At 45.3% G+C, this 23064-nt stretch overlaps 11 protein-coding genes across 11 annotated transcripts; 6 read left to right on the top strand and 5 right to left on the bottom strand.

Annotated features, from left to right (window-relative positions):
* Positions 1 to 314: 314 nt before the first annotated feature.
* UREG_01569 (uncharacterized protein) lies at positions 315 to 2748 on the bottom strand (the record flags this gene model as incomplete). Its single annotated transcript, XM_002542007.1, has 5 exons — positions 315 to 320; positions 346 to 669; positions 880 to 2427; positions 2475 to 2663; positions 2716 to 2748. 5 exons carry the CDS (start codon positions 2746 to 2748, stop codon positions 315 to 317), a joined length of 2100 nt encoding a protein of 699 aa, XP_002542053.1.
* A 1220-nt stretch (positions 2749 to 3968) lies between these two features.
* Positions 3969 to 4560, top strand: UREG_01568 (uncharacterized protein; the record flags this gene model as incomplete). The annotated part of the gene is made up of 2 exons (XM_002542006.1): positions 3969 to 4385; positions 4468 to 4560. The coding sequence occupies 2 exons, from the start codon at positions 3969 to 3971 to the stop codon at positions 4558 to 4560; spliced, it is 510 nt and encodes a 169-aa protein (XP_002542052.1).
* Positions 4561 to 4768: 208 nt separating this feature from the next.
* On the bottom strand, positions 4769 to 5844 carry UREG_01567 (uncharacterized protein; the record flags this gene model as incomplete). The annotated part of the gene is made up of 5 exons (XM_002542005.1): positions 4769 to 4953; positions 5036 to 5197; positions 5259 to 5625; positions 5706 to 5739; positions 5795 to 5844. 5 exons carry the CDS (start codon positions 5842 to 5844, stop codon positions 4769 to 4771), a joined length of 798 nt encoding a protein of 265 aa, XP_002542051.1.
* Positions 5845 to 6311: 467 nt separating this feature from the next.
* On the top strand, positions 6312 to 6977 carry UREG_01566 (uncharacterized protein; the record flags this gene model as incomplete). The annotated part of the gene is made up of 3 exons (XM_002542004.1): positions 6312 to 6342; positions 6403 to 6698; positions 6765 to 6977. The coding sequence occupies 3 exons, from the start codon at positions 6312 to 6314 to the stop codon at positions 6975 to 6977; spliced, it is 540 nt and encodes a 179-aa protein (XP_002542050.1).
* A 387-nt stretch (positions 6978 to 7364) lies between these two features.
* UREG_01565 (methylenetetrahydrofolate dehydrogenase) lies at positions 7365 to 8579 on the bottom strand (the record flags this gene model as incomplete). Its single annotated transcript, XM_002542003.1, has 3 exons — positions 7365 to 7577; positions 7655 to 8294; positions 8419 to 8579. The coding sequence occupies 3 exons, from the start codon at positions 8577 to 8579 to the stop codon at positions 7365 to 7367; spliced, it is 1014 nt and encodes a 337-aa protein (XP_002542049.1).
* Positions 8580 to 9139: 560 nt separating this feature from the next.
* UREG_01564 (ATP synthase F1, alpha subunit) lies at positions 9140 to 10175 on the bottom strand (the record flags this gene model as incomplete). Its single annotated transcript, XM_002542002.1, has 2 exons — positions 9140 to 9779; positions 9832 to 10175. The coding sequence occupies 2 exons, from the start codon at positions 10173 to 10175 to the stop codon at positions 9140 to 9142; spliced, it is 984 nt and encodes a 327-aa protein (XP_002542048.1).
* A 1814-nt stretch (positions 10176 to 11989) lies between these two features.
* On the bottom strand, positions 11990 to 12752 carry UREG_01563 (uncharacterized protein; the record flags this gene model as incomplete). The annotated part of the gene is made up of 3 exons (XM_002542001.1): positions 11990 to 12454; positions 12516 to 12575; positions 12720 to 12752. 3 exons carry the CDS (start codon positions 12750 to 12752, stop codon positions 11990 to 11992), a joined length of 558 nt encoding a protein of 185 aa, XP_002542047.1.
* An 830-nt stretch (positions 12753 to 13582) lies between these two features.
* UREG_01562 (DNA-directed RNA polymerase II 19 kDa polypeptide) lies at positions 13583 to 14874 on the top strand (the record flags this gene model as incomplete). The annotated part of the gene is made up of 5 exons (XM_002542000.1): positions 13583 to 13624; positions 13713 to 13793; positions 13846 to 14015; positions 14118 to 14308; positions 14759 to 14874. 5 exons carry the CDS (start codon positions 13583 to 13585, stop codon positions 14872 to 14874), a joined length of 600 nt encoding a protein of 199 aa, XP_002542046.1.
* Positions 14875 to 15845: 971 nt separating this feature from the next.
* On the top strand, positions 15846 to 16070 carry UREG_01561 (uncharacterized protein; the record flags this gene model as incomplete). The annotated part of the gene is made up of 1 exon (XM_002541999.1): positions 15846 to 16070. The coding sequence occupies one exon, from the start codon at positions 15846 to 15848 to the stop codon at positions 16068 to 16070; it is 225 nt and encodes a 74-aa protein (XP_002542045.1).
* Positions 16071 to 17069: 999 nt separating this feature from the next.
* Positions 17070 to 18626, top strand: UREG_01560 (uncharacterized protein; the record flags this gene model as incomplete). Its single annotated transcript, XM_002541998.1, has 2 exons — positions 17070 to 17378; positions 17457 to 18626. The coding sequence occupies 2 exons, from the start codon at positions 17070 to 17072 to the stop codon at positions 18624 to 18626; spliced, it is 1479 nt and encodes a 492-aa protein (XP_002542044.1).
* An 844-nt stretch (positions 18627 to 19470) lies between these two features.
* Positions 19471 to 22412, top strand: UREG_01559 (uncharacterized protein; the record flags this gene model as incomplete). The annotated part of the gene is made up of 6 exons (XM_002541997.1): positions 19471 to 20082; positions 20142 to 20364; positions 20417 to 20448; positions 20505 to 21278; positions 21334 to 22056; positions 22155 to 22412. 6 exons carry the CDS (start codon positions 19471 to 19473, stop codon positions 22410 to 22412), a joined length of 2622 nt encoding a protein of 873 aa, XP_002542043.1.
* Between the last annotated feature and the right edge of the window lie 652 nt (positions 22413 to 23064).

Genomic DNA, 23064 nt, shown 5'->3' with positions numbered 1-23064 from the left:
GATTTCCATAATGAGTTAACTAGCCTAGTCATCTTCCCGCAATCCATCGCCACCTTGTTTCAACCATACAACGCGTGCATCAACAGCGGCTCTGCGAACATCTCTTCTTGGGTCATCAAGGGCATATTGCAAAGCCTGGAGGACTCGCTTTTTTAATGGGAGTAAAGGGGATGGTTTGGAGGATGCGGCTGTATTGCGTCCTGTTAATTGCGGCACTTGGGGTTGGGCGAGAAGGCAAAGGGATTGAACAGCTCGTAGGCGAGCCTCTGGTCCGCTGTAACGCTGGCTACGATCAGCCTTGCCTTCACCCGTGCCTATAGCTGCAACGTTCAGCAGTCTATTCACGAGATCTTCCACGTAACCCGCCTCGTCTATCGCATGGATCCCGCTTTCGCGGATGATGACGGCAAGGGTCTCGAGTGTGCTCGTTTTGATTTGTTCGGATTGCGAAGTCGTAAGATCTAGGCTCTGAAGAAGAAGAGGAAGTAGTGTCGGCAACTCTGGCAGAATCAGAGTCGAGGGCATCGTGAACAGTATTCCGGACAGGGCGGTAAGATACGCGCTTTTCCTCTCATTGCGCTGGGATGTAACATTTTCATTGTCCAGTGGTTCTGTGTTAAGCGTGCGAACCTTTTCGGATATAAGAGGAGCGACGATAGAGAATACACGCTGTTTCGTGAGCAGGCGGATAGTGGCCCCGTTTTGAGTGGATAGGACATCATCGGCACTTAACAGCAAGCGAAATCCTTTAGCGGAGGTTTCGCGCACTAAACGGTCTGAGGAATCAAGTAGTCCTACAAGTGATGAGAGTATTTGGGAAGTTGTTGGGGGTAACCGGGATATGAGGGCTTTCGATATCCAAAATATTGTCCTAACTACCTGTGGGCTAAACTTTCTGTCATCTGGAGAGGACGGCATGAAGGAAGATAAAAGTTTTGAGGCTATCCCTAAGTCAGAAGAGGTTAAAAATTTGTTCACGAGCAGTGCCAATTGTCTGACCAAGGCTGACTGAATAGGCGGGTCTTCCTCCAAAGCAGAAAGCTGTGAAACCTCTGCAAGTAATCCTGCCATATCAGACTCTGGGTAAATTGAATCTTTGGAAAGCCCTGCCAGAAGATATGTTGACAAAATCATGGTTCGACGTCGGGATAGTGTTGATTTGCCCTGGAGCGGAATAGGCGGGAATTCTTCTTGTGTCGAGTATAAAGAGTAGACATTATTGCAAACTTCTTGGTGCCGATGCTGTGGCAGAAAGCGGATAATCTGATTGCATAACCGACCAAGCATGTCAAGCACAGTAGGATCACTCAAAGCTGCGGCTTCTGTATTGCAAACGGCTGCAAGAGCCGCCCGTCGACACAGGTTGCAGACAATTTCCTGGTAATATACCTCCAAATGGGGATCATTATCCAAGCCCCTGCGCTCCATTGCATATAAAACACTCATTAACATTGCACGAACATATGCCGGAGAGCTTAAATTCCCGGGAGTAAGGATAACGTCAAGTTTCTTCAACAGCTGGCTGACAAACGTGTAGAACACTGCTTGCTCAGTGCTTAATAGAGCAAGATCCTCTAGCACAATGATAGATTTAGATTCCATATCAGGAATGTTATCAGGAAGGTGCGCCATGAAGGCCGGAATAGTTATGCTTATAACGAGCGCGGGTTTATGTTTTGAAATTTCTGCAAGCGCGTTAACAGCTTGTCGTCGTAGTTGAGGTTCCTGAAACCGCTCATTGAGCAGTACATCGTCAAAATATTGCACGTAGAAGCCTATCTCATCATTTTGGAGAAAGCCTTGAAGAGTGGAGAGCTTTAACGCTCCTTGAAGGGCTACCGTTCGTAGCCCTACCTCATCTTTCGGGGAATTCGTCAAAGCCTGGCTGAAAATTTCGATAAGTTGGTCTTTAAATTCCAGGAGCGGATTATCCGGGATTGGAGCAGGCCCAGGAGTTAGCCAGGTGCCGAAATTGGAAATGGCAGAATCAAAGAGGCAGATAAACGTGTCAAGTAAAGCGCGTTGCTTTGAAATATCATCAGTCTTCCGATATTCCGCAAACAATGGCGGGATAACAGCTCGTGATATCATGTCAAATGCAACAGAAGAGGAAGATGAGAAAAATGCCAATATCCGTTGTGCAGGCCTCGCCCGCATTTGTTGAGGTTCACGCAATTGATCATGGCATTCCTGCAACACAGGCTTCATATAATGTGCCAAATACGGCTGTTTTTCAGTGCCAGGTGTGGGTGGGGAGAGTCGTTTTAATAGCAATTGGAGAACTCGAAGAGATTCGTCAGCGAGCACATCATCCTGTGCGTTGAGAATCTCGAATTTTAGAGAGTCCCAGATAGTGACTGAGTACCGTGCTAAAACGAAAGGCTCGTAAGATAACACACAGGCACCTAGGGCGTTTAATGCATCTTTCTATGACATGGTTAGAAGGGCTTGACACAAGAATAAGGGTCCTGTACCTTCGTGTTTACAGAATTCGAGTCAAGTTTATTTAACAAATCCGGAAATGCAAGGGGCGCAAAAGCTTGGGTAGAGGCTAGACAGTCTTGAAGGCGATCTTTTAAATCTTGGGCCGTGATTTTGTAAAGGCTATCGGGATGTGATCTGAACGTTATAGGAAAGTATTTGTATACAGAATCGAACAGTGTCTATCCAGTTTCAATTAGCGATATCCCGCTAAGAATTCTAAAAGCTTCCTACCTGGACATGGTTGGATATATCCCATTCCACCATCACGACCCTGAGAATGGAAAATACAAGCATCAGATTTCGAGGATCCTTCTCCCCATCGACAAGCTCAGTAATCCCAATTAGAGATTCATCTTCAAGGTCTAAAAGTGCTTTAATCAGTTAGCTCTTGCTGTCTCTTCCCGCAAGCCAAACCGTTCGGGTACCTCTTCGATGCCTAGACATCAACTCGTTGAGGAGCTGCAAGGTTTGAAACCGCCGAGACTGAGAGCGGCTTCGAAGATACGAGGCGTGCTGAAAAAGTCTGTTGATACGCACATTAGCAATTTAATAATCCTCCCTAGACGTTAAGAGGTTTGCAGGAAGACCAAGTTGGCGACAACATTGAATTACCCTCGAACAGTTAATTGCGCCATATGTTTATCAAAGCGATCTAGATGTTGCAATGACTCCAACCCTGCGATGGAGCCCCCATCGTCAATGCGCTCACAATAAAAAGCTGTTAAGACTTGGAGTTGTTGACGAGAGAGAAAATCGGACGGTAGAGATTTTATAACCGCCGTTAAATACGACACGGCGTTTCCCCGTATAATATCATCTTCGTTGACAATGTATTCGCCTAAGGATTGCACAACACCAATCAAGGTTGCTTCTTTTGAGACAAGTTCTGAAAGCCGAGCCGAGTCAGTAGAGGAGATACTGTGGCCATATTGGAGACATACTGTTTGCCGTTATTCCAGCTAGTCGAAGTGCTTCTTGCTTGTCATTTTGTGCGACAAATAGAAATTCTTGTAATTCCCCCATTTTATTTTGTGATTATCCGTATCTGCTTTGAAGGTGCAGTTGATAAAACCAAGCCGGAGTCCAGCCCTTTTCTGTCCCTTATCGATAAGGATGAAGTTAACTAGCTCATTAACCAGCTAACTAACTACATAGTTAACCAAATACAGAGGGGCCTTGGTTAACTAGTTAACTAGTTAACTTAGTTAGTTAAGTTGTTAGCAAGTTAGTTCGTTCCATTTTGGAATTGCGTCATACCATGGTGTCACGACCTACATCTTGAACATGTGGTCAAGGCAAAGACGCCAGTCGAGTGGATATATTGTCGAACCCTTTGTCAAAAGCACATTCCAGTCATGAAGTTGTATTTATATGTCTGCATTGCTTTTGAAATCTTTATAGCGGTATCAAGTCGGCGGATTCTCCGGACAGATCTTAATCCAAGGCAAGTAATCCCGAGAAGCTTGCAACAAATCCCAATCAATATGGGAGAGCAAGGGGGTGATCAACGACCTTTAATTCACTCGCACGAAAGACTTGCTATATCAGATATCTTGAGTAAAACGCGGGAGATCAATATATTCGCGTCGTTGACCCGCGAATTCGAATACCTCTCTGATCGATTCGAGGACAAAACGCAGAGTTTGATTGTTTTAGCACCTACAAATACTGCGATCGAAGGTCTTCCGCATAAGCCGTGGGAATCCACCAGTGACTATGTCGATTTCGGGTCAAACGAAGCCTATGCTGGAAGAAAGGGAGAAGAACGAGCGGCGAATAATCTGAGACGATTTGTTGAAGCTCATGTCATATCCAGTGACTCATGGGCGGCGGGGGACAACGCTCAAACTTTGGCAGGCCAGGAGGTACGCTGGGAGAAGGACAAGAATGGAAAGATCCGTGTATGTCTTCGCACAGCTAATTGTTTAAACGGTTCTCTTTTGCTAAGGCACCAAAACACTTTATTGATGCTTTGTATTCTAGGTCTATCCAGGAAACATTGAAGTCGAGAGAATAGCTGCCCGCATTTCCAACGGCGAAGTTTGGATTTTAAATGGAATAATCGAATTTGTTTAGGTGTTATGGTGTTTTGCAGCATAGAGAGCTTGGACCTTCTATAGCATATTACCCAGTATCTACGCAGAGCACTAGTGGTATTTGGAAAGAGGATTTTACCCCAAGCCGGAATCTTCTGTAATCAAATGTATTCAGCTTTATCGCATATATGCACATAAAATCGTGGAGAAACCACCATGAAAGGAGTTCTGCCTGGGTCCGATCGCACCTAAGGTGATGATAACCTTTGGAGCAATCGTTCTTCAATCCCATCAAAAATACAATAATACTCCATGACCTCCAAGTTTTCTGCCTCGGCTAAAAACATTTTATCTGGGTCTTGACCAGGACCGAATGGGTTGACGGTGGCAGTAGGATTCATCGGCCCCATTTGCTGTAGGATTTGTCCGGCAGCTAATGATTGTAAGCATATATTTCATATCATCTTTTACAACGATTTGCGCCTCTCAATAAATGTCAAAAGAGTTTCACTCACAATTGTCACTTCCAAGAATGAAACCGAACACAGGCTGCAGCCCAAATAAATTCAAAAAGTACCAGGAAAGGCTTGACACCCATCTCACGTCTAGATCTCGGGTCATGACACCGGACTGGAGCATTGATTTGAACCGAATTGTCAATGGAAACGGTAGTTTCACTATGCCCAGGTATAAATTAAAATTCGTTGTTAGGAGAAGTCAAGGGAAGAGGGGCTATACATATGACAAACCCAGAAAAAAAAGCATTAATCCACCCCATTATAAGGGTCTGTGGGATCATCATCGCCATATTCCCTTTCATCATCGCCATCATAGCGTCCATGCCAGCTGGATCCGTCATCGGGTTTGGTGCCCCCTGCCCTCTTGCATTAGGGTCCTTAAGAAACGCGCCGCTGTGGTAGGCGGAGGTTAGATATGATTTGCGACTCGCAAGTGAACGAGGTGTAAGGACGGCGGAGGCATTAGTACGAAGGTTCATTCCACGGAGTAGCGCGAGGCGCTCACGGTATTCTGCAAGACTCGTCGCAGGTTTGGGCAGAGTGGTCATCAGAACTGTTGCATAATGGCGGAGGATACCAGTTAAAACCTATGGCGCAGGCAATCAAATAGATGCCAAATAAGTTAGAACAACTACTATGAAAATCGAGGATTCTCCAGTTCACATACCATAACAACAGTGATAGGAATCAGGATCCAGTAACTAAGGAGAGCATCAGCGATTTGCACATAAGAGTAGAAACACCTCAATTGATTACAATAATGCTGGATCCCGGAGGATCATCTGTTCTGCATTGTGAGATGCCATCACCGGGAAATACCTAAGTACCCAGGTCAAAAATGCGGCAAATGTCAAGCATTGGCGAGGAGCGTGATGAAATCACACTGCTTGAAAGGTGCGCAGCAATAGTTTGGATGGAGGCTTCACGCTTACCCTGTACGACTAGTATATGCACTGTATGTATATGTATGGATGTATGTATGTATGACGAAGGTATTGTATGTATGGAGTACTGTACAGCTATCACGCCTAAACAGGCTAGAAGGCCTCTTTGTAATACTGAAAGATTTCAACTGACGTTTAAGTTACATGCCAGTAATTAATTATGTCAGCAGCAACCGATTCTGTAAAGGCCAGCTCTCAAACTGACGAGTCCCATTACTCTGTACTAGTAAACTACATGTCCGCCCTTACTTCCGCTAAACAATGCTGTTAAGAAATATGAAAATATTCTAATCCTTGAAGTTGCCGATTCCCTAATATTTCCAATACAAATGGCCAAAATCCCCGTCTACTCCCTCAATGGTAGGCTGCCACCTTCCCCGGGTTTAGCTATAGCCTATCCTCTTACTCTAAGCATCATAGACCTTAAAAGCACCACAGATGATGCTGTCACCCCGTACCTAACTTCTCTCCCGAAGCCATGCAATTTCGTCGCAATCAATACCAAATCCAACGTACGATTGATTTTGGGTTATGCCGCCGTGAGCATAGCTGCCGTGTCCTTTTATGTTGATTATACAAAAGGCTGGGAGGCCACAAAACCGTGGATCCTTCCTGCTGTGATTGCCTATTTCGCGCTAAACCTTGGGTTGACGATTTGGATTTGGGGCGTTGAAGCCGGCCAGGTATTTGAAGGAATGAATAATGAAGGCATGAAGGTATTCATCTTCTCCAGCTCTTGTTTCAAACAAATTTCATCCCACTAATGTTAATTGCCCATATAGTTATGGCTTTGTTCTTCAACCAAAAAGCAATCTGCCTTGTATAAACTTCGCATCCTTCGCGTTTCATCTTCAGGCAAAGTTGTAAAAGAGAAGACAGCTGTAGCACCATTTACGCGCTGGTTCTCTGCAGATGGGGTATTTCATTGTGGAGCATTTAGACAGTGGCTTGCAAGTGAGATTGGTATCCCTGCGCCAACTACTAGCGAGCAGTGAGTAGAATAGCAAGCGCTTAGATGAAAAGCAAAGTAGTTGAAGCATTAGCCTCATTATTCTTGTTTTCATTGATCATATCCCATATAATGCCACATGTTTACGCAGAAACACATAACTCTTCGGTTGGCATTAAAACTTTTGATGCCGTACGTAACCTAACAATCAGAATTAACGTGTTGTTCCTCTCAGTAACTAATTCCACATGACAACGTCAATGTTGGACGAGGTGGCTTTGGGGAGAGACTAAGAGCTCGGGTCAAATCCACCTTCGAATTAATAAACCAGTCATCAAATCAAAAAGGAAATGTAATTCATGAGGCAAATTACGACAATGCGATAAAATTCAGGCATGCAACTTACTTCATCCTGACGGAGTGTTAACCCCCTCTAGGGTCCCTGGTTTTTCAATTGCAGCAGCTGGATGTATATCATCAACCCTACGGTTTTGGGCAAGACGCTATAGAGACGTATTAGAACCTTAAAAACTGCAAGAGAAGCGGTGGCGGATACCAAAAGGTTGCGAAGTAGGACAACATTTGTCACTTTCCCAATTGCAGGTACGTAAATAGATGCTTTCTCCTTTACGTCTGGGCCAAAATTCTATAAAGCATGATAAACATATTAGCTGTAGTTTGGATACCTAACATACATATCAACACAACAGGGCTTGTTCGTACCTTTTGGCTGGAAAAATTGATACAAACTGCTCCCGGCCTCAGTAAGCTGGTATCAAATTTGAAAGAATCCCCCGGCACTCCAGTAACAACGACATCACAGTGTGGGACGGCATCTTTCAACGTCCACCCCTCCATCTCGACAACTTCATGTCTTCGCTTTTTGAGGCCCTCCCCTCGGGTAAATTGTTGGATACCAGTGATATCCACACTATAGACACAGGCGCCGTCGTTCGCTAACAAAGCCGCGAGCGGCCGACCGACGACTTCCGATCGATTCACGACGCAAATAGTATGCCCAAATAGCCTATTTCCGTACGGTAGGATTGTGTTGTAAATTTGTAAATATTCAAGAATTTTAATCACGGCGAGTGGCGTACAAGGAAGGATAGATTTCTGGCGCTGGGGACCCGGGTGAGGATCTAAAAATCTTATATTCTGATACATATTAAAGATGTATCTATGGCTGAGTCCTTCAACGTCTTTCGAGATGTCTACAAGCTGTTGCACGTATTGGTCTTGTCTGTTGTTGAAAATAGGATAGTAGACGATGATTCCGTCGACGTCCGGGTCTGCATTGGCGGCGAGGATGGCATCCTCGATATCATCACGGTGTACTTCACGTAGAGAGTAGCGGAAGCCACTACGAGAATCAGTTTGCGAAGTGCTCACTTGATGCTGGTCGCGAAACGTTGGAAGACGGGTAAAATCACAGTGGTGCAATGGCTCACTTTTCCTGACAGGTCTTCTCTGTCCAATTTGCATACATTCTTGCAGCCGGGTCAGAATTTGCTAGAAAACCGACGAGGTGGGGTGGGCTTTCGAGAGCTGCGCGTCCCTCTGTAACTTCTTGAAGCAACCCTTTCGCAACATTGCCGGACAATACCACTTTGCAGGAAGAAGGGATTGACTCCGAATTTGTCGCCATGGTGCATGTCGGTAGTTGTCAGTGACCTTAACGTCTCGAAACAATGTTGGGTGCAATTATACCTCCTCTAGGCCTCGGATTCTTTCTTCTTCTTCACCTTCTAGGAGGGTTAAAAATTAGTTGTGCAGGGAAGGTTTTCAGAAACAACTAACTAGCGGAATGATAAAATGAAGAAGTGAATTGGACATGTGACCAGTGCAACCAGTCAACCAATAATTCAACTTGTGAATTCATCAGGGATAGAGGTGCCTGAATGATTTGCCAACTCATACTCTGTACATAAAAAGTACTGGCTGATAGTAAAGAATGTAATATTTTGGAGTGGAAGGTGTAGCCCAGTCTTTATATGGCCTCAAGTTTCTATATGCTATTCCACCAAATGAAGCTCAAAGGCTCTACATTAATTATCACAACTACAATGTGTGGATGTATGTACTGTACAAACATACAGACCAAAGCAAGACAGGAAAATTTGACATGATGACTAAAACAACACCATTGTTTGAAGATTGTACATGTTCTGCTTCTATACACTCATGAAACTCAGCTAGCATCACTTTTTACGAGAAGCTCTTGTTGAATGCGACAATGACATCCTTGAGCTGGGCCTCCAAATCCTTGCTGAGCTGTCCCTCTTTTTCAATCTTCTCCAGAACCTCGGCCTCGTTTGCTTTCAGGTGGGCCAGGAAATCAGCTTCCCACTGAAGAATCTTCTTGACAGGAATAGAGTCAAGAAGACCGTTAACACCAGCATAGATCAGTGGGACCATTTCGTTAACAGCCATTGGAGAATACTGCTTCTGCTTGAGGAGTTCGGTCAACCGCTCACCACGGTTGAGGGTTTGCTTGGTCGAGGCATCCAAATCCGAACCGAATTGGGCGAAAGCGGCAACTTCACGATACTGAGCCAAGAAAAGCTTCAAGGAGCCTGCTACTTGTTTCATGGCTTTGAGTTGAGCGGAGGAACCGACACGAGAAACCGACAATCCGACGTTGATAGCTGGGCGGATACCCTTGTAAAACAATTCAGATTCCAAGAAGATTTGACCGTCGGTGATAGAGATGACATTGGTTGGAATGTAAGCAGACACGTCACCGCCTTGGGTTTCAATGATAGGCAGGGCAGTGAGGGATCCACCGCCGTGTTTGTCATTGAGCTTCGCTGCACGCTCCAACAATCGCGAATGGAGATAGAACACGCTGAGTCGAGTTAGTAGAGCCGTAAACCGATTTATATGATCAAATTACTTACTCGCCAGGGTAAGCTTCACGGCCTGGGGGACGACGGAGCAGAAGCGACATTTGACGATATGCGACGGCTTGTTTTGATAGGTCGTCATAGATGATCAAAGCGTGTCTTCCGTTGTCGCGGAACCATTCACCCATAGCGCAGCCGGTGAAGGGGGCGATATACTGAAGTGGGGCAGCCTCGGAAGCGGTCGCGGCAACGATAACGCAGTACTTCATAGCATCATTTTCCTCAAGTGTTTTGACAAGCTGAGCAACGGTTGAACGCTTCTGACCGACAGCAACGTAGACGCAGTATAGCTTCTTGGCTTCTTCAGCACTGTTGTTCCATCGCTTTTGATTCAACATGGCATCCAAGGCAACAGCGGTCTTTCCAGTTTGGCGGTCACCAATAATCAATTCACGCTGGCCGCGACCAATGGGAACCATAGAGTCAACGCTCTTAAGACCAGTTTGAACGGGCTGGTTGACGGATTTGCGAGGCAAAATACCGGGCGCCTTGAGCTGAGCACGGCGTTTTTCAGACGCTTTGATTGGGCCCTTCCCATCAATTGGGTTGCCCAGAGCGTCGACAACACGGCCCAACAATTCAGGACCGACAGGAACATCGACCTAATGAGTTGTTAGAGGATTAAACTACTTACGAGAATAACGGGCGCTTACAATCTCGCCGGTTCGCTTAACGGTTTCGCCTTCCTTGACAAGACGATCAGAGCCGAAAAGCACGACACCGACTTGGCCGGCCTCCAAGTTCATGCACATCCCTTTAACGCCGGAAGCAAACCTAAAAACCGTGTAAACAATTTGGCTCGCTGCCTACACGACACATCTCACAACTTACTCCACAAGTTCCTCGGCTTGGACATTGGTCATCCCATGAACACGCGCGATACCATCACTGTTTATTCAATAATTAATGAAATCCCGCGCCAAATTCCGATCACTTCATTCTTTGAATAAGAAGCGACAGTAAAGAGCAATCTCGAAAGGGAAAGGGATTTCCATACCCAACAGAAAGGACTCTACCGGTCTCGGCAAGGCCGGCTTCCTCCTGGACTCCGCGGATCCTTTGCTCAAGGATAGAGGAAACCTCAGTAGGGGCAGCTTTGGCCTCAGCAGCATATGATCGGACATGCTTTGAGACAGATGCCAGAGGGGTGTTGGCTCGGACCTGTGACATTCGAAATTTGTTAGTACTCGAAACGAACGAACGCGTTCTGGGTTCAGACAAAAAGATTCAATGGCTTCGCAATGGGTCCGAAACAATCGATAGCGCCATTTCAGATGGATTGATAGCAATTGAAGGTTGTTTGATGATGCGATTTGTGCATTGGGAGGAGAAATTCTTACCGCTGCGACCCTGCTTGTGGCAGAAACGGCCGTCACCGCGCGGCTAGACTGCCGTATGGCGTTTCTAAACATTGTGTAAAATATCAAATGTGAGAAGTGATGGAAATCGGGTTAGGGAGAGGAAGATTGGGCCCGGAATGGCTGGAGGAAAAGATTGTGGATGAGCAAAGACAAAGGTGTGTCGTCTGGGAGGAGCAACTGAAAATAAGCTAGTGGAAAATGTCGTTGCCGAAACACCTTCTAGCGTATTTCGTGTACTTCGTACTCCTGGTAATATTACGAGATTTATACCGTAAATGGCACAGTCGTGCCCAATATTGTATGTATGTTTGTACAGTACATAGATACATACATACATACATACATCCAGCTGAAATGAATAATACCCGATACCTGCTGAAAAAGCCATAATTACATAGGTCTTCTTGGTGAGATGCAAACAAACGGTTGCTTGTGTCTTCCACACGATGAACAGGGTTCGATCGTAAATCAGGCTTCTAAGTAAGTGAGATATTAACTTTATATCTACCCCATTTCACTACAGAGGAGGTCGATTCAGACACATTATGTTGAAAACGAATCATTTTGGGTAAGAGTTCCGCAAGCCAGAGTTGACCCATGATAAATCAATGTACTGTGCATATAGACACACTAGGAAAAGTATGTGTTAAATATCAAAAGGTTATTAGTTTTGAAATTAATAAATACGTAAAGAGACCTTTTCTTCCTTCATTGACAACGCTACCAAACCGTGAAACCCGCAGGCTCAATGCATATAGACTGCGAAAGACGTCAAAGATTACGACAAGTAGCTATGTTTGCGCTTCCTTGTTGATGCTTCCTTTGGCTGCGTTGAATTTAGCCACATCCGACTGGACTGCTTTATCAATACGGGCCTTCAACTGTGGGCGATACCCAAGGAAGAAAAGAACCTCGAGCCAGACGAAAAACGGGGCAAGGAAGAACGCCTGAACAAGATTATCGAGTAATGCCGGAGCGCGGCCCTCAAAGATTCCGTGCCCAACGAATTGAGCAATCCATGCTACAGCCTGGATTCCCAGTGACCAATACACTGCTGTATTTCCGTAGGTGCTGCTCAGGTGGTTCACAAAAGCAGTGCCTGCTAGCAGTAATGGCGCGAGAAGGGCACCAGCCACCGGCTCCATCAGGATATATAAAGTGGCATATACAATGCCAGCAATGGTAGCAAGATTAGGAGGGAGATTCTCAATAGTGGCGACGTTGGGAATGGAAATCAAAGGTTTCGTGAGAGTTCCCTAGTTCAACCGTAGATATTAGAATGAGAGCTAAAAGATGTCAGGAGCAAGCCAAACATACCAGAAGTAGCATACATAGCATGATAATCGGGACACAAAGGATGTGAATCACAATATTTACCTTGTGATTCAATAAGATAGTGCGCTTATATTTGAGTCTGGAACCACACCTACTGGATTATGGTGGTAAGATCCATACTTATTAGAAAATATCAGCTTGCGAATCGATTGGCAACATTATTTCATGAGTCTTGGAGACACTTACAAAACGAAACTGCTTCTCAAGATCTAGCATCATGGTGGACAAAATCTGCTTCTTGCCTTAACACTAGAAGTCTAGAACAATGCCACAAAAAATGGAGATCTGCTGATACCAAAAGTTGAAGATTCTGAAGTTTCAGAAGCAAGGAGGGATGGGCTCTCAAATGATTGCCAGTTGAAGAATCAGAGCAGTCAGATCCCATGTCCATAATCATGTGAATGCCTTGAACTGGATGTATAACTAGTTGGATGCTGATTGTTACAAACAAGAGGGTAATGACTAATACATTCTGTTACTAGTGCTTGGGCCGAGATAGTTCCTTGAGGGTTCTGTAACTACTGTCTCAAACTGGCTCATAGCAAGCAAGTTATATAATCATCTGTGTTCACGGACCACGGGCGAGCGTCAAATCACGTGACGCCCCTACTATTCGCCGTGCTATTCCGTATTCTTATGGAGTACCAAAAAAGTATTCGACCTCTTTCCCAATGGCATCACTCCTGAAAGCACTTTCAACAGTTTGCTAAGCAGGATCGATCTTTCTAGCATTGAGGGTTGACAAAGAGACTTGGGAAGGCCAACACTTTAATTAATTTGCCTTCCAAAGCCACCTTCATTCCTTGCCAACTGCTCTAACGAAATTGTCATTTCTGGCTATTATGTTCTTTATACACTTTTTGGAACATGTTCTGACCCTCCACCCGTCTTTTTTTGGCTCGCATGTTAAAGAATATTTAACCCAGAAGCTTCTTGATGATGTGGAGGGGATTTGCACTGGAGATTACTACATTGTGTGTGTGATGGATACATATGATATATCCGAAGGACGAATCATTCCTGGTAGCGGGATGGCTGAATACACTATAATGTATCGAGCAATCGTGTGGAAACCATTCAAAGGAGAGACGGTTTGTGTTCTACTTCTAAGCCTATCTAGGCTTGCTCTTTTTTCCCCCTCGTTCCTTTTGCGCCTGCTGACTTGAGTGCGAATCGTAGGTAGATGCCATAGTTACATCTGTCAAAAATCAAGGTATCTTTGCGGAAGTTGGCCCTCTCACCGTTTTTGTATCCAAACACGTATGTATATTTCATCATGGACTCAAATCAATGCTATACTAACAAGTTGAAGTTAATTCCCCCGGAAATCAAATGGGATCCAGATGCAACACCTCCGCAGTATACCGATAATGCAGACCAGGTTATCGAGAAAGGTACCAACTTGAGGATTAAATTGATTGGGCTTCGAAATGACGTACGAAACATGTTTGCTATTGGGAGCATTAAAGAAGATTACCTGGGGTTTGTCACTTGTTCATTTGCTAATTTCTGTTCATGCTAATAATCCATTCACTTGATAGAACACTATAAGAGGATTGCTAGTTGTTGTTTGGTGGGAAACAGCATCACGCAGTTCCTCGCCGCTATTTTCCGAATCAAAGCCGCGAAGTCGGCACCAACCAGGCTCATGGTACTACTCATCCCTACTAACAATGCACCTCGGATCATTAGGAGTGAAACTGAGGACGCAAGCAAGGATGCAAGATGCGAATCAGTGGAAGGAGGCACCGTCATTTGGTTGATGGAAGGACAGTGTCAGTGTCACGGATGAATGATCAGCAACATGCATTCTTGAGGCGAAAGATCAGAGCTGGCAAATGTCATTTAGGGTCACCTAGAAGTGGTGCAGCAATTTTCATATTGCCCAGTGGTCCAAAAACACAGCTTTGGAGGGTTTTATTTTCTCCCTGCAATGTTCCCAGCAATGAATTGAGCCAAGTTGTCATTTAACTAACAGAGCCATTGCTGTAGCTCGAACTTAACAAAGTTATGTTTCCATTGAATGATGTGTCCTTTACACAATGATGGAAATGATGCGCACACATGTGGTGCTTGAGTTACAAACTTCCTGCATCTTCCAGGGAATGCCAGCAACGCCTGATCCGAAAGAGACTACCAAGGTTAGTTGTTTAATTATAGTTAACAGATGTCCGACCTATAGGTTCCCTACCTACTAGGAACTCGCAATATTTTATTACTTTAAGGGCCAGAAATTTCAACCGTGCTGGACAAATATGAGGCTTTGGGGTTGAATAACCCCTCCTTGAGGATACCCACGAATCAGTCGGGAGTTGCCTTAGTTATTGCCTACTGGCGGTGATCTAATGTATTGCTGGTGGCTCCCAACTATGTGCAATGGCCAGGGCCCACGAACCGAATCCAGATGGCTGCACAGCGATATTAATCATTTTCAATGCCTCCAAGACGAGTGATGCCGGTCAAATACACACGTCCATATCCCGTCTCCAGGACTAGACCCATACATCTCAACAGGCTTCGCCTCCACACCACAGTGATCAGTCTATCATAACATCCATCCAAGGCCAACATGGAGCTACTACCCTGATGGACAAGACGTGCGGTCAATGCATTCACACTGAGCACCCCTCTCCCTAGTAGCCTCCTCGCCTTTCACCGCCCATGTGCTCCAGGCCGGATTTGGGCTGATGGCCTAATGGTCTCTGATTCGGTGGTTTTCGTTCTGGTACACAGCCAGAACAATTGCCTACTTGCGCCTATTACGCAACAAATTCATCTTATTACCCGTCTCCTATCAAGGGATCTATGCCTGTTCTGGTTTATGATCCAAACTAATGTATGCTGATTAGAAACATGGAAAGCTTGCGATTTCAGCGTCTTCCAGCACATAGCCAGGGTCAGAGGTATACTCTCCGATCCTAGTGGTCCTACCTATGAATCTCCTGCTGACCATGGCCAAAGTGCCTAGGTCTTCTCCTGCCCGCTCCCTGCCTTCGAGCAAAGTAGCTCTGGACGAGGCCTTCCGTCAATCATGTCTTGCAACTAGGCCACAAAATGTCATCCCCTCTAACGGACCGGAAGTATTCACTGTTTGCCAATATCCTAGCGCGTCGATTGTTAACGCTATCAAAAATATACAAGGCCCTACATGTGCCATTGAGCAAACAAATGATTGGCAGTCCCAAGTTCTGACCTAATTAGCCTTCTTTTCTGAGCAAAATACATGTTAGCCAAGTGGATTGGCAAATTCGCGGTTTTACGACATTGTCAGAGCTTCATTATGAACCGACTAGACGTCAGAGACGGATCCCCATGGCCATTCTATTCACGTCTACTGGCCCATCAGGCATAAGTGAATCGCTCTTGAGGAGGCTACTTTGTATCTTTATGGTAAGCTTTTTGGATGGGTATTCTACGTTTGGCACACAGATGGTGGAACAGATGAGCCTGATGGTTGTTGAGGCGCATCGAGATTTTCATTGGATGGCCACTAGAAGCCAAGGGTCAATGTCCACCGCCTCCGAGTTCACGCAGTAACCCTGTATCTTCATTCTCTCCGAGTCGGTAAGCGCTTTGCTTTCCGCAGCGGGCGTGGCGAAAATGCAGGCGAAAGGCCCTATGAACTGGCTGCATGTCAAGTTGAATATGGCCGGCCTCTTTAAGAGGTACTAGCAATAGCGGCGAACGTTGCACAACCGACCAAAGCATGCACTAGGAGAGAGACTAGGTAATACGCGAAAGTCTAGAAAGCAAGGCAGTTTGTTTGGGGAATTGCACCACTTTTAGAGATGAGAGGACAAATGGTAGTAACATTACAAGCATCTTGGCTGAGGAGAGAAGATGCTTAGTTAACTAACTAACTAGTTAGGTTAGTTAGTTATTTAACTAACATCAAACGCCGACAATGAACTACATAGCATCAATATTTCATCTTCATGTCTAGATTTTGACAGCGTGCGCTGAGCACTTGCTCATTGAGAAGAAGAAACCTTTCCGTTTATTCAGATGATGGCCAATATTAGGTAGTTATTGGTTACATTTACTTGATAGCAAACATTCACCAGGCTGCCAGACCGTCAAGTCCTCTCTGCTAGTTAGGTTAACAAATATTAACCAGGAACAAGGTTGCATCCGAGTTCCTTTTCCCTGGAACTTCTGTTGGCTACAGAGTAGGAGTGGTTAAACCAACTATTACTCCAAACAAATACGGAGTAGAGATTTTAGAAACAAACCACCTAGTTAACTAGTTAACTACCTTAACTAACTAGTTAGTTAACTTAACTAGATAACCAGTTAGGTTAATAGTTAAGTTAATATGGAGCACTACTCCTTACAGTCTACCCCATAGCTGGAACATCCATCTTCTTTCTTTGCTCCTTATAATAACTATCCCCCAATTACTGCTTGATTATTGATTGTCAATCTGCCCTGTACTTACTCTAGAGTTATCATACAATCAAGATACCCATCCTCAGATTGCTTCTCACTCTTCAGTAACTAACTCTTCCTGGTCAGGGCCATACTAACCTGCGCATCATGTCACTTAAGGATTTGTACAAAGCATTTCTTGCAGACCCAACGGAAGATCTGCTTTCTCCTAATGCATCACTGCATTACATTACTACAACAACCACACTCAATGGTGCAGTAGAGATCACACAGCATTTGTTTAAGCAACGCAGTGATATCAAGAAAAACGCTGAGGATATATTGAACGCTGTCGAAGGAACCAACTCCCTGTGTGTGGAAATTGAAACGACCTTGAGGTTTTCAACTAGCGGAGGAGCTTATCTGCCGGGATTGGAGGAAAACCTTTTGGTAGATCGCGTAGTGACATTTCCGCTGGTAAGTCTGCTATGCTCAGTATAAAAAGCAGCCCTCCCCCACAATACTATCAGCTATTGTCTAATACCCAGATCCCAGATCCACATCGTTAATTTGGACCCCAACAGGAAAATTTCTCAAATTCGAGTATACTGGGATCAAGGTTCGCTCCTGAAGCAGGTTGGCGTCATTGGTTCCTACCAGGGGAACTGGCCATTATGTGATGGTCCTGATCAAGCGCGTGTGGTCAGTTCTTCGATTGCTGTAGCACCGAAATCTGAAAAAGATTTCAAGCAAGACGGAATTAATTCGCAGACGCCGCTGTCGCTGCTTGGGCTACAGGATGACCAACTCAGGCCACAATCAGGCGCATCTGGTGTTGCACTACCTGCCACGATACCGGCGAAGGTGCACAGAGGAATGGCGAATGATTCTACAAAGAGGGAAAATCCAGTTTCGACACACAATCAAACCTCAGGGATACTTGAACATTTCGAATTTGCAGAAGAACCTCCTAGGCTCACTAGACCCGTCAAAGAGCGTACCCATTTTGAATTCGGAGAAGAGCCTCCTCGGCGCACAGGACCTGTCAAAGAACTTTCGCATTTTGAATTCGGAGAAATACCCCCATCTGGGATGGAACCAAATAATACTGTTCACCCACGGTCTAATAAACATATATCACAATGGGACTTTGAAGATTTTTCGACCCCAGAAAAGCCCCGCTCGAAAATTCGAGGACAGGATGTCCGCCATTTTGCATGGGGTGATGAAAAATCCGCGTCACCGGAAACTCCAGTGCAAAAATCTCGTACCATATTTCCGAGACGTGACACAGAAACACACATTGAATTTGAGGCTGATGCACCGAATCCAAGAGAAAATTGTCGGCTTACCGAAAGCATGGGAGTATTACGCAAAGGACTCGGATTATACGAAAACAACCTGTATGATGAAACTGAGCAAGTAGGAGAGGAAAAGGGAACCAAGTTAGCGCATTCAGCCACCAATAACACAAACCGCAACAAGAATTTCGGCAGCCAGTGGGCAATTTCCGAGGAACCGCAACCTAATACAGGGGAAAATGCTAATGAACCGAAACATATTGCCGCTGGTCGAATGAAGGCAGTAAAGATGATGGATGCGAGTTGGGATAAGTATGATGAAACTACAAATTCTCTGGATAATACTGCTCCGTTTGCTCGCCCAAAACGAATCAATCGGAATGCGAATCAGCCCAGCTGGAGTTTGGGTGATGAAAATCCTTGAGAGAAGACTCGCTTGCCCTCCTCGTACTCTGCTGTTAACCTAACAGCAATATCTCCTTGCTTTCCCGAGTGAGTTCTTCCACTTTTTGCTTTCCTCTGTCGCTCTTGATTGAATGAAATATGTAACTACGTAATCACGGAACCCCAACTAACTAACTTAACGTTAGTTGAGTTATTGCACATGGATGAAGATGACTGGTATGTATGTATGTATGTATGTATGTATGTATGTATGTATGTATGTATGTATGTACGGAGTACAGAGTAGTTATTTGACACCATGTCTTTAGACATGTGTATATAGTTTTTGTTAAGTATGGTAGTTAATATGCTTCATTTTATGCAACTTCCACTATGCCCTTCAATGTACTCTATACAGAGTAATAGTATGGTTTCTGGGTTTATCAATCTATGTATTCATCAGCAGTATGTAGTTAACTATGTTACAGTCAGTTACATGATTGTTGGCATCCATACAGAATGGCCAGCAGCTAGTTGGTTAACTAGTTTTGATTGTATTGGCTAGTTACTCTGCAAGTACAATTTTCACTTCAGTTGAGGAAGTTCAGGTTGGGGTTAAAGCCATGGATCTCAGGAAGAACATGATATTTAGAAGAAACCAGTTCGCCCTTTACTTTATTCCAAGTTAGCCAAAGTAGGTATAAGGTTGTTCTTGCTCCATCGTCTTAACCATTCTTTTCTGATACACTCATGATTGTTAACTATTCAATGGCAAGTTAGATCTACCCTGGTAGTGTTGGATCATTCTCCCGGCTTGTTCATCAACTTTCATCTCAAACATATCGATCTCTCGCCGCAAATGCCATAACAAAGCGCGTTTCAAGATGGCACCCACTCCACCCTCCACCACCTCATCGAACGCCAGTACGCAATCCCCGGATGGACAATATCGAGTAGTTCGAAGGCGGAACCGAATCCCATTGTCCTGTGGCCCCTGTAGAAGTCGGAAGTTAGTCTACTATCCCTCTTCGTCTAGGTGCAAGAAATTCGAGTTAATCTTCTCTGTGACTAGACTCAAATGCAACCGCGTGGTCCCTTGCGAAAATTGTGTGAAGAGGGGGGATGCGGTTTCTTGCACTTATGCGCAGCCCAGCGCGCGGAAGAGAAACCAAACCAGCCAGCAACAGCCCCCAACGCCAGATGATATGCAAAACCGGATTGACCGACTGGAAAATTTGGTTTTGTCGCTGATGACTCACGAGTCCCAATCAGCGGGGGCTACACCTTCGAAAAAGCTCCCGTCGAGGAATGCTACGACATATACGCAGTGGAATACGCGCTCTTCTCCACTGAAAGACGCCGGCCATGGAAATAGTAGAGAGGAAGAAAGCGATACCGAACAGGTCACCAAGTCGTTCGGAATAATGAAAGTTGACGCCCAGAATCAGAAGTCTTACTATGTTAGTGAGGCGCATTGGACCTCCATTCTTACCGACGTAAGAACATCCGAACCTGTAGAAGCGCTCCCTAGGCTTTCCAAACTGACTAGTCTCAGATAGCAGAAGTCAAGAATTTTTGGGCGACGCATAAAAAACAAATCGAAGAACAAATGGAGAGGGTCCAAGCCGCGAACGGGGACCAGGACTTATCAAGCTCAGCTCTTATCTTTGGCGCTATGAAACCCCCTAATAGAGCTGAAATAATGGCTTCCTTCCCGTCAAAATACACCACCGACATTCTAATAGCCCGTTACTTTAACACATTTGATCCATCAATACGTGCGCTACCCCTAAAACCAAATTTCGCAGCTCCATATACTGACTGCTCCAGACCTCATCCACGCACCGTCTTTCCAGAAAGAGGTAAAACACTTATTGGGGAGACTTTATCGGAGGAAACCCGCTAACGTTTACTATAGTACGAAAGACATTGGCAAGATCCTTCGATAACTAGCATTGTTTGGATAGGGATGACCTTCGCCATGATGCGCTTAGCAATGTTATCCTACCATCGAGATGAAGATGAGCCCCCTGAATTCCGAGGCAAATCCCTTGATGTTGCCAAATCATATCGTTCCTCGATGGCTCAATGCCTTGTCCTCGCGGACTACACGAAACCGCATCGTTATGTTCTCGAAACGCTAATCCTTCATCTCCAAGGCGAATATTCACAGACAAGTGATGCACAAATATCACTTTGGGTTTTGGTTGGTATAATTGTTCGGTTGGCGATGCGAATGGGCTACCATCGAGATTCAAGCATGTTTTCAAACATCTCCCCATTTCAAGGGGAAATGCGTCGACGGCTCTGGAGCTTTATTCGGTGTTCGGATCTATTGTTTTCTTTCCAGGTAGGGCTGCCGAGTATGGTCCGCTCGGGTGATTGCGACACAGATAGTCCGAGAAGTTTATATGACGATGACTTCAACGAAGATAGCACAGAACTACCCTCCGAGAGACCTCTTAACGAACCAACACCGGTGTCATACTTGGTTGCTAAAACCCGGCTTGCGTTTGTTTTCGGACGCGTGCTAGAACATTGTCAAAAAGTCAAAGGCTCGACGTACGAAGAAGTTATGGAAATAGATACTGCCTTGCGTCAGGCGAGTGAGTTGGTTCCGGAGCATCTACGTGTTCGACCAATTTCCGAATGCGACTTGGATCCCGCTTACTTGATTATGAGCAGATTCGGTGTACGTGGGCCCTTGTGTTTCCTGGAGGTCCTTAATATTAAATGCTATGTCTTAGATCATGGGCATTTACCACAAGGCTCAATGTGTCCTTCACCGGCCCTTCCTTCACCGCGCACGTGAAAACCCCCGTTATCTGTATTCTCGCCGGACATGTATCGACAGCTCTATGGAGCTCCTCAAATTCCAGTTTATGCTTCACAATGCATCACGACCTAATGGCAGGTTACGGCATAGGACATGGTACTCCAGTTCATTTAGTACTCAAGACTTCCTGATGGCTAGCACAATCATTGCTTTGGACTTGTACCATAATCATCAATCACGCAGTTCTAGGCCTATGTACAATGGAGCCTATAGCTGGGATGTACGCCGACAAGAGGAGATGCTTGCAGCCCTTCAACGATCCAGAGATATATGGGTCGAACTAAAGGATAAGTCGATCGATGCTTGGAAAGCTGCCGCGATTCTAGGTTTGTTACTTGAAAAACTTAACCAGACGCCCCAAAACCGAGAAAGGCCAGATTTAGAACAAGTGCTTGATGCACAAGATGAGAAGCAAAGTGCAGCGATGACTCTAGGGCTCTTGAGCAGCGGGGTAACTCCTCCGAGCCTACCAACTCCGGCGCAAGGTTCGGATATTATGGCTAAATTTGATCCGAATATCCAGCAGCAACAGCTCCACAACAACACAGAGGCCGTTGACCAAAGCTCCCTCGCCACGAGCCCGTTCGGCATGTTTGGGCAGATGCCGGACATGCAGCCGTTCAATCTAGACTGGGTACGCTGGGCCTCTCATAGATTCTTTAGCTCGTGTACTCGGATCGTAACTTACTATTATGGTTCGGGGGCTTGAATTGTTACTGATTTTGAATATAGGACGCCTGGGATGCATACATTCAATCAGCGGCGCTTGACCCTGTCACTCAAGCCTGGGCAGGTATAGAGCCCCAGCAAGTACAGCCGTCGTTCTCGATGACATCCCAACGGATGGAACCCGGTCTAAATTCGATACCGAGAAGGGCTTACTCTCATACGTTGGGGATGCCGGAGCATGTAGAGAGCGGAAACTCGGATGGTGGTATATTCATGAGCCCGAAGACCGATGCGCGTCGATACGGTCACGGACAAAGTTAACCCACATACCAAAGCACTCTTGGTACAGCCAGCTCCCCATGAGCATTCTAGCATACTGAAGGATTATGTATGCCTAAGTCGTGAAGCAATTGGAGTTTACTTGCCCAAGATACCAGCAACTTGATGGGCCTAAGTGGCCTTCATTGAGGCCCAAGAATGATGGTACTACTAGGAGTTGATACATCAGCGGGTCGACGGGCAAGGTCACCGTACTAGCTGAATGTCGAGGGTGTAATAGATCAGCCTTTTGTAAGTTAACCAAGGCCGTGCGTTTCCAGGCTGAGAAAGCCCGATGTATGTATGTACGGTATGCAAGGAGGATGCGCGTTGTTACGTTAATGGCATGCTCCGCGCCCCATAGTGGTTGGTAATAAAGTTACCATGGTAACTAAAATAGAGTTAACTACTTAGTTAGTTTGTTAGTTAGTTCGAGCCTTTGAAACAAACCTCTGGGAAGGGAAGCCAAAAAATTTCATGCAAGAAATTTTCATCTCACCATCAAGCATCTACACAAAACCCCAATATTTGTTTCTCCCTTCATAATCTTCTTTTGAGAACATATTTGAATAAACTCTTCAAAAGAAATGTTGGCAGTCCCATACTCATTTTCTACTCATGCGGTCGATTAGCTAACCTCCCAAGGCAGGTTCCT

This window comes from Uncinocarpus reesii, genomic scaffold (genome assembly GCF_000003515.1).
Source record: "Uncinocarpus reesii 1704 scaffold_1 genomic scaffold, whole genome shotgun sequence".
NCBI classification, from domain to species: domain Eukaryota; kingdom Fungi; phylum Ascomycota; class Eurotiomycetes; order Onygenales; family Onygenaceae; genus Uncinocarpus; species Uncinocarpus reesii.
This window is presented reverse-complemented; position numbering and strand designations above follow the sequence as displayed.